The sequence below is a fragment of the Nicotiana attenuata genome, chromosome 1 (genome assembly GCF_001879085.1).
Source record: "Nicotiana attenuata strain UT chromosome 1, NIATTr2, whole genome shotgun sequence".
Classification (NCBI taxonomy): domain Eukaryota; kingdom Viridiplantae; phylum Streptophyta; class Magnoliopsida; order Solanales; family Solanaceae; genus Nicotiana; species Nicotiana attenuata.
This window is the reverse complement of record NC_031989.1, coordinates 103,445,118-103,454,386: the sequence shown is the minus strand read 5'-3', so window position 1 is coordinate 103,454,386 and position 9,269 is coordinate 103,445,118. Positions and strand designations below refer to the sequence as shown.

Sequence of the window (9,269 nt, the reverse complement as noted above, 5' to 3'; positions counted from 1 at the left end):
GTGTTGTAATTACCATTCTAGTAATTGTGCAGCAGGTGCCAAACACACCCCAATTCAATTTTATTAATTTTTGGGACACTAAGAATAATCTCTTCTTTATATCTTTGAACACTATAAATTTTTTTTTTTGAACACATGTTATTCTATCACTAAATAGTTTTTTTTTTCCTGAATAAAATCAGTAATTGGAATTTTCAATTCAAACGAAGCAGGGAAAGAAAATAATCTTTCATTTCTTTCTCTTTCGTTTCTTCTCCTTTTTATTTTCCCTTCCTTTTTCTTCAAATCAAAGCACTGCTACTTTTTTTTTCTTCTTCAAAATCAAAACATTGATACAATATTGTCAAAAATCTCATAAAATTATCACAAATCTCACAAAGGCAAAGGGAACTTTGTCACAAATCTGAAGAATTAGCAAACGAAACAACATTTTTTATAAATCTGTTAAGGCAAAGGAAATTTTTGTCACAAATCTGAGGAAGCCAATGGAGACTTTGTTATGAATCTGATGGGAAAGCAAATGAAATTTTTTCGCAAAATCTGATGAAAGGCAAAGACTTCGTCACAAATCTGACGAAGGAAAATTAAAGGAAAAAATAATCCATTTACGCCCATGGACGAGCTAGAATTTCGACGGCTTCTTGAACGATTCCCGATCGTTAGGTTTCGTGATTATCATGTAAAGTTCTCCTTCTCATCCATTTCGTGATTATCATGCAGAAAATAATTGTTTATTTGATTGTGGTTGGCATTTTCTGATTAAAAAAGGGAGAAGCCCATGTGTCTCCCCTTAATGCCCCATTTCTTATGCCAGTTTTGTTTTTGTGCTTTTGGGCGGTTTAAGGTTTTGCCCATATATGGAATTGTTACCCAAATAGCCGGCCAGATTCAGTGTTTTCTTTTTCTAGCCAATATACATAGATTATATATTGATTATACACAATTATACATATATTATACATAAATTGTACACATATTATATCTGCTGACTATTTTTAGTTCAAGAGATTAGGTGGGCGGCTATTTGGATGAATTCTTGTTTTATATTTTTAGTTTTATGATATTGGAGGTGTCTGGCTTAGACTAGTGGTACCTCCCACCAGCACAAGAATCGGGTAACTTTGACACCACGGCTTAGATAGAATAAATCACCCATACAATTTTTTGTCTATACTATGATTTGAACCGTGTGATTCTATTGAGTACCCTTTGTCCGGACGGTACAACAAACTTTTATAGTTATATATGAACTGTTGAATTCTCTTGATATAAGAAATGATTCTAGTTTAGTGATAGAGGGAGTCAAAAAATTGCTTTAAGTCATTGGTTCAAGTACCAAGTGTGAGATTTTAACATTTTTCTGAATCCTCTGCATAAATTTCTGTTTCTGCCACTCCATCCACTCCATCGACCACTAGGCCTCACCCTTAGGTATAAGACATTGCTGAGTAGACATGTCAATGTGGAAAGTTGTTCTTTTCTCGGATTCAGAGCTTGTTGAAGCAATCTCATTTTCTGGATTATCATCTCTATGTTACATGAATTAGTGTGTTATATTAGTTTATAATAAAAGGGCTTACTTTGTGCCCAAACTGCTCCTCACCTAGTCTAGGACCCGAGTAGAGTGGCTGAATACCTGCACAACCCATTCCCTTACTTTACTGCAAAGAGGTTGTTTGCACGCCTGTGTTATATTAGTTTATAATAAAAGGGCTTACTTTGTGCCCAAACTGCTCCTCACCTAGTCTAGGACCCGAGTAGAGTGGCTGAATACCTGCACAACCCATTCCCTTACTTTACTGCAAAGAGGTTGTTTGCACGCCTCAGATTCAATCTTATGTAGCTCATGATAGGAGAAATTCTACCGTTGTCCCCTCGCTCGCCATTACAATGTATTTTATTATTTACTTTACAATGATGGAGTAAATAAAGGTAGCGGAAATAAGGATGTTGAGATGGATATGTAGGAATACTAGGAGAGATAGGGTCAAGAGTGAAGATATTCGGGATAAGGTGGGGGTGGCCCCTGTGGAGGATAACGTACGAGAAGCAAGGCTGAAATGGTTTGGGCATGTAAAGAGGAGATGCACAGACGCGCCAGTGAGGAGGTGTGAGAGACTGAATATGGTAGGTCTCAGGAGAGGTAGAGGAAGGCCGAAGAAGTATTGGTGATTATGCAGGACATTAACTTATCTTAAGCTTACCGAGACATGACCCGTAATAGAAGGTTGTTTAGATCGAGAATTTAGGGTTGTAAGTTAGTACCTTTGTGTTCCTTACCAGTAGTTATAGTGTTAGTCTAGTTTTGTCTTGTTCTTAGACTACTATTACTACGTGTTGCTGCTTCTGTTGTTACTATCTAACCGTTGTTATTACAATTTCTTTTTCCATGACTTCACTGCTGTATTTCCTTTTCTTACTGCTGTATTGATGCTTGACTTGAGCCGAGGGTCTATTGGAAACAACCTCTAAGGTAGAGAGGCTATTTCCAATAGACCTTCCCCAGACCCTACTTGTAGGAATACATTGGGTATGTTGTTGTACTTTATATGATAAAGTAAAATCATTTATGTAAATAATTCTGAGATTGGCAGAATTTGACTTTACATGTGCTCCTCGTGACTTTAATTAGGATGCTCTAATATGTTTAGTTGATCCTTGTTGTTCTAAAAATTTTGATATAACTGAACAACCAGTGAAGTCATATACATTCTGAATCCCATGCTAGAGTTATGGTAAGAAGCCTCTTGAAGCAAGTCTCCTTTGGGGATTCATGCTTAAGGATATTTCGGTAGATTTCATAGGCTAGTGTTCCTCTACGTCTATTGCCTTTTGTACTGGTATGTGCTTAAGTTCATTGATGGTCGTTAATATGTAGGTCTCTTCAATAGGCCAATAACTCCATAAGTATCAGTTTATAGTCTGAATTTATAAGTCTTCTTCTGTTCTTTTTCGAGGAGAACAATATTGTTCTGTTTTTTTAGTGTATGATGGACAAAAATGAATGAGCTGATTTCATGTCCTGACTTCTTGGTCATATTGTTTTCATATGTTTCTGTGCATCACATGCCTTTTAGCTTAGATGGAAAGGAAGATATGAATGGGAGTTACAAGTTGAGGTAACTTACATTTACCTTGTTTGATAAGGATGTAAGTAAAGAAGAACTGAAACAACAGGAATTCTAAACCCACAGCATTGGGCTTGCTTAATTTCGGACTGTTGTAGAGTGGAGAAGGGTACAGTGGCAGACCCATTATTACCAAGTTTCGACAGTGCACCACTGGCCGTGGATTTCTTGGTTATGAAAAAAAGAGTTTGGGGGGGTGGGGGTGGTGGAGAGCTGTGATGGAGGAGGTATTGCTGAAAACTGAAAACAGAATTCATCTGTGTCATGCTCCATGCCAATCATTTTGCTCTTCCAACCCCTGTATCTCTAAAGACTGGTTGTATGTTAGACTCTTATTTTCCATCTCTGCCTTTTGCTTTTCAGTATCCTCTTTAACTCCGGACTCTCATCTGAATTGTTCTTGTCTTACAGATTGATTCAGACACATCAAGACGAACAACAACTCAGTCTTTAGAGAAAGAGGAGGTATACTAGAAGCTTTTCCACATAGCATTGTGTTAACCTTTGCATTCATTTCTTATTTTTTCTTCCTAACAGTAAAAGTTTCATCAGGTAACGCAATGGAAAGATGCATGGAGTAAGGGACATAAACAAGAGGCTGGGATTCATCGTGGTGGTATGGACATTATCAATTATTTTTGTTTGGAAAATGACTAGAGATCCATATTCTTGACCATTTATAGAACTTATTTGTTACACAACTTGCAATTAAGCTGCTTAATGTTATACTAATAAAGTGAAAAGATACCAAACAAGTGAAAAAGTACGGTGGTTCCAATATATGAGAATGAAGGAGATATTCATAGTTTTGAGAATCATCGGAATTAAACGTATGAGTCAAAGATGAAACTTTCGAATTAAGTGATGGAGTATAGCTTTAATGACATGATAAAGGTGGTGGAGAATCAGTTTGGACTTATCCCTGGTAGATCTACAACAAAGATTATAATACTCTTAAGAAGATTGGCGAAAAATTATGGGGAAAGAGGAAGGATCTCCATATGAAGTGCATCGACATAGATAAATTACATAATATAGTGCCAATGAAAATCTTTCGCGGGGTGCTTGTAAAGAGAAGAATTAATATAAATATAGAATGGCCATAAAGGATATGCAAGAAAATTGGTATCAAGTGTGAAAGAAGGAGACAAAAATGATTTTCCCTCAACAATTTTTTTCCAACAAATATAGTTTTACAGCATCAATCTACCTTACGCTCGGGTTTGTTCATTGTGGTTATGGATGAGCCACTCAACAATATATAGTATGAGCTAAATAATCAAATAATATATGGGATGAGGTTACATTGCACATACTTTTTGTAGATGATAATGTGTTAATTGATAAAACTAGGGGGTACCACAAATAACAGACGTGCTAGTTCTTTTTTCTATCTATGAAGTAGGAAGAAGAGAGTCAATAAGAAGTTAAGACCATTGAGTAGTACTTTAGCAAATAAGGATCTTATCTTATAATAGTTAAAAGTAAGACACATATTTACATGACAAATTAGCCCAAATAAAGAAAAAGGTGTGACAAGATGAGATTATGGACCTAGATGTTGGCAAATCTGATATTCAGGTTGAAGTTTTTCAATAAAATGTCATGATAAATGAAGAATAGTACAAAGAAGTACAATAGAATGACTGAATTTGAGAAATGTTATATGAGTGCTCTATTTTCAGAAGATACCTAACAAGTTAAAGAGAATTTATGTAGGACTAGTTGTGAGATTGGTCATGTTATAGTGTTATATGGGAGTGAACGCATACCAAAAAATGGTTGTTGTAGTAATGCGTACGTTAGCACGAATAAATGGACATACAAGATCAGAAAACTTATAAATGACCATATCAGATAGAGGGTGCAACCGTGCAAATAGCACATATAGTTCAAAATAAGAGAAGGATCACGGTTTGAGCTTGTCATATGTAGACATTTGAATATACCAATCTATATGTGCAACACTATGATGATTGATGGAGTAAAAGGGGATGAGGTAGATCAAATGTCACATAGAGGAAGTTATCTCAAATAACTGCAACTGTTCAAAATCATTGTAGATTTAGCCGAAAAAGATAACACAATGAAAGGAAAGGACCCATGTAGGCAATACCAACTAATTGACACAAAGCTATAGTTGTTTTAGTTCGTTACACTTACACTAAGAGCCCGTTTGGACATAAAAAAAATTTCACTTTTTTTCGAAAAAATTTCATTTTTTTTTCGACATCAATGTTTGGCCACAGAATTTTCAATTTTCAATTGAAGATGAACTTTGGAATTTTCGAAAATTTGAAAAACTCCAAAAAAAATATTTTTCAAAATTTTCACTCAGATCACTCACAAAACTTTAAAAACAACCCAAAGTTATATTCATGTCCAAACACAACTCTAATTTTCAAATACCATTTTCACTTGAAAAAAAATTTCACTTTTTTTGGAATTTTGTAATTGTTATGTCCAAACGCCCACTAAGTATGGTGTTTGTCAAGACCCTTTTAGTTTGGTAACGGACTAGTATGCTTATGCAAAATAAGTGTGAGATTTATGGAATGCATAATTTGAATGACAGATTATTTAATAACGGAATAAATTGACCTGATTGGAGCAGAGTAGATATATAATATTTATATATTCAACTCCAAATAGTATTAATTGAATTTTCCTTTACTAAATATCTTTTTATGGAGAAAAATCTTCTGACATTTACCTGAAGTAACATGCCTACATCTTTTATTCCCAGAAATGTTTCTTTGAAACCCTGTTTATTTTAATCCTTTTTACAATTGAGTTCTAAATTGATGGTACTCAAGGTTTTTAGCTATATTCATGTTGCTCAGTGTGAATTCTTAATCTATTTTGAGCTTGCTGTGATGGTGAATTCTTAATCCTTTGCTAAAAGTTTAGTAATTGTATTAACTTTTACAGGTGCATTTTGGGGCAAAGTAAGAGAAGCTGCTGAGAAAAAGGTGAGTCAAGTTATCATCTTTTGCTGTATAATATTGTCAGGGGTGATCATGAACAGTCTTCGTAATGCCTTATTATTTGATGGTGATGTAGCACCAGAAGAGAGGAGAGAAATCGAAAAGAATTGAATGAAAGATCAATTGTTAAATTATTATTATTTAAGTGTTTTCCAGATCTTCTCAACGAAATACAACAAGGTTTTATATGTAAAATAGGATTCCTGAACTGTCAGAATCTTGAAACATTGAACTCTTTATGTAACTAAAATAATAAGGCGATTTCAAACTAATATGTAAGCCGAACTATTTAAATGATTAACATGGAGAGGGGACTCTGCTTCTGCACTACGAGCTTCTAAGCTTACTCAAAGTGTCCAAGTACCGTAGTGGTAAACTGCTTATCGAGCTATTCCCATTGCAAGTCAGCTAACCATAATATATTCACATTCAGCAGATTTTGCTTGCTCGACACTCTGAGGGCTGGTGGTTACTTGATTTAGTCTGACTATGATAAGAACCTAGTGTGATGAAGTCAGCAATAGCTATCCTTGTTTATTTGTGAAGGCTATGGATTTTATTTCTGCATATCATCTGGTTGGAACTTAGCTCATTTTATTGAAGACCTAATAAGTTACTGAGTCTCCTACCCAGGTCGAATCTTGTATCTACTAATTTGATGCCCAAAATTTTGGTGTTAATAGAGGGACCAAAGTATCAGAGGTATTGCTTTTTAGTAGGATATTCTACTTATAAGTATTGCCTAGTGCCTTAGAGGAACAAGAAAAGACCATATTTCCATGCTCGTATAGCACATTACCATATAGGAGAATATCTTTTGATCATTGCATTGATCATCTTTTCAAATTTATATGGTGACAATTTTCTTTTTTCTATGATATGATTGGAAAAGTTATTGAAATTTTCATGGATATATGTGACTTAACATTTGAAGATCGGCTTCATCACTTATCTTCTTGTTCAGCAATGCAGTGAATGGACTAACTTATTTTGAATTGGGAGAAATGTCATTTCATGGTTTGAGAAAGTATAGTTCTTGGATATAGGTTTTCCATGTAGGGCATTGAAGTTGATATGGCAAATTTTGAATGCATTAAAAGTTGCCGACTCCTACTTCAGTAAAATAGGAGTTTCCTTGGACATGCTCAATTTTATACACGATTTATATAAGATTTTTCTAGAATCAAAAGCTATTTCTCTAATTTATTAGCTAAATATGTGATATTTGAGATTTCTGATGAATGTTTTTTATGCATCTCAGGTCTTGAAGGAACAACTTCTTGCAGCTTTACGTACTCAATCAGGAGTCCAATATGATCCTAGCGAGGAAGTGTTGATGGCTGCCCGGCACATTGATGAGAGGCAGGCGTCCAATGTTGCAGGTCCATCTCATATACCCCGCTCTTCGGCCTATGCATCTTCATCAATACCCAACCGAATAACAAGTATCGAGGAGGATTTGGATCACATACGCCATTTTCAAGCCTATCAGGTGAAGCACAATCAAGCAATTGCTGAGATGCTACGAACTATGGCACTTCACCATGGAATGAACATGGATAATTTTCCTACTTGTCCTTCATATACGCCCCCAAGGGGAAAGGCAACGCTCGATGATGACGACGATGATGATGACGAGGAGGAGGAGGAGGAGGAGGAGGACGACGACGACGACGACGAGGAGTGAGCCATCCTACTCAGGAACGTTTCCTTTTTCAATACACATCCTTGCCTCAAGTAGAAAAAGTTTAGCGTGGAAGATCAATTTCGTTCTTATAAGTAGCTTGGAATGTCCAATGGTGTTGCATTTGGAGGCAAAACATTTTGTATCCGTCAAGAATGTTAAAATAGTTTGTCATGGCAAGAGAAAGGGAATACCACAACAGTCCTTCCCTTTTCATTTTTGTATAAACCTATTTTGGTCCAAGGGGGAGATAACAAGTGAGAAATTGTGTTTGGTAGGGATGGAGGTGCCAAAACTATGAATAGCACCTCCAAACATGTAAAGTAATGTAACAATTTTGAAGAGGAAATTTGCTCTTTTTTCTGTGTGTTTAGCAAACCTCTCCTCCATTTTTGCACTTGTTTTATTCATAAGATGAGTGTTGCAGAAATGCGAATGCTAAGATGAATATGCAATCACACAAGACTAGATAAGATAATAACCACATTTATCAAAAGGTGCAAGTAGCACACATTAAGGATGATATAAGAGAAAGTCGCTTGAGATGGTTTGGTCATGTCTTTTATCGACCTACGGATGTACTGGTTTGTAGGTGTGAAACTATGGTGGGGGAAGACGTTAAAAGGGGATGAGTAGACCTAAAATCACGAAAGAAAATTATCTCGGAAGACCTACCAATTATTGTTGTTGTTGTCATCATCTTTTTTTACTTGCACTTTTATTTTGGTAATGATGATGACATGAATTGAGATTAATATCGCTGACCCCAACTTGTTTGGGACCGATCAAGACATTATCAGTGTCCAGAGCTTTCTCTACCAAATGGGATTCCATTCTCAAGGCTTTAATCTTTTGTAATATAACACAATTGATGACTATAATAGTATCATGTTTGAAATTTGAATTTGTTGTCCTACAAAATAACAATATTCAATCAGCAGGTGTAAAGTACCACTTCGTTCACTTTTTGTTTTTATGACAAATAATTACGAATTTGTTGTAAGTATATATTTTGTAAGAAATCAACTATATGTATAGTTTGAACCTAAAGCATTAAAATATGTATGTGTTACATCCACCAAAGAATGTGGTCATACTCAAATATGACAATCATAATATTTTCAGCCTTTAAAAATGTACCATCAAAGGACATGAATGAATGAAGGTTATTGTAGGAGCTACTTATGGTCAGGGGTAAATGTGCTCACGAAAAGATTATGTGGACTAGCTGAGGATGACTAAGCTATGTTTTGTAATGCATCTACAGTCAAACCTCTCTATAACAACCGTGTTTGTTCCGATATTTTTTGAATGTTATCGTGAAGTGCTGTTACATAAGACATATATTATAATATAACATAAAAAATCAATTCCGAGAAAAACTTAGCTTTTATAATGAATGACTGCTATATAAGGATGCTGTTATATAAATGTACTTGGTAATTAATAAAAAAATTTGATTATCAAAAA

General features: G+C 35.2%; 1 protein-coding gene across 1 annotated transcript; it reads left to right on the top strand.

The window, feature by feature from the left end:
- On the top strand, nt 220-8,172 carry LOC109231541. The gene is made up of 5 exons (XM_019397206.1): nt 220-679; nt 3,540-3,593; nt 3,681-3,744; nt 6,060-6,100; nt 7,377-8,172. Exons 1-5 carry the CDS (start codon nt 614-616, stop codon nt 7,800-7,802), a joined length of 651 nt encoding a protein of 216 aa, XP_019252751.1. The 5' UTR covers nt 220-613; the 3' UTR covers nt 7,803-8,172.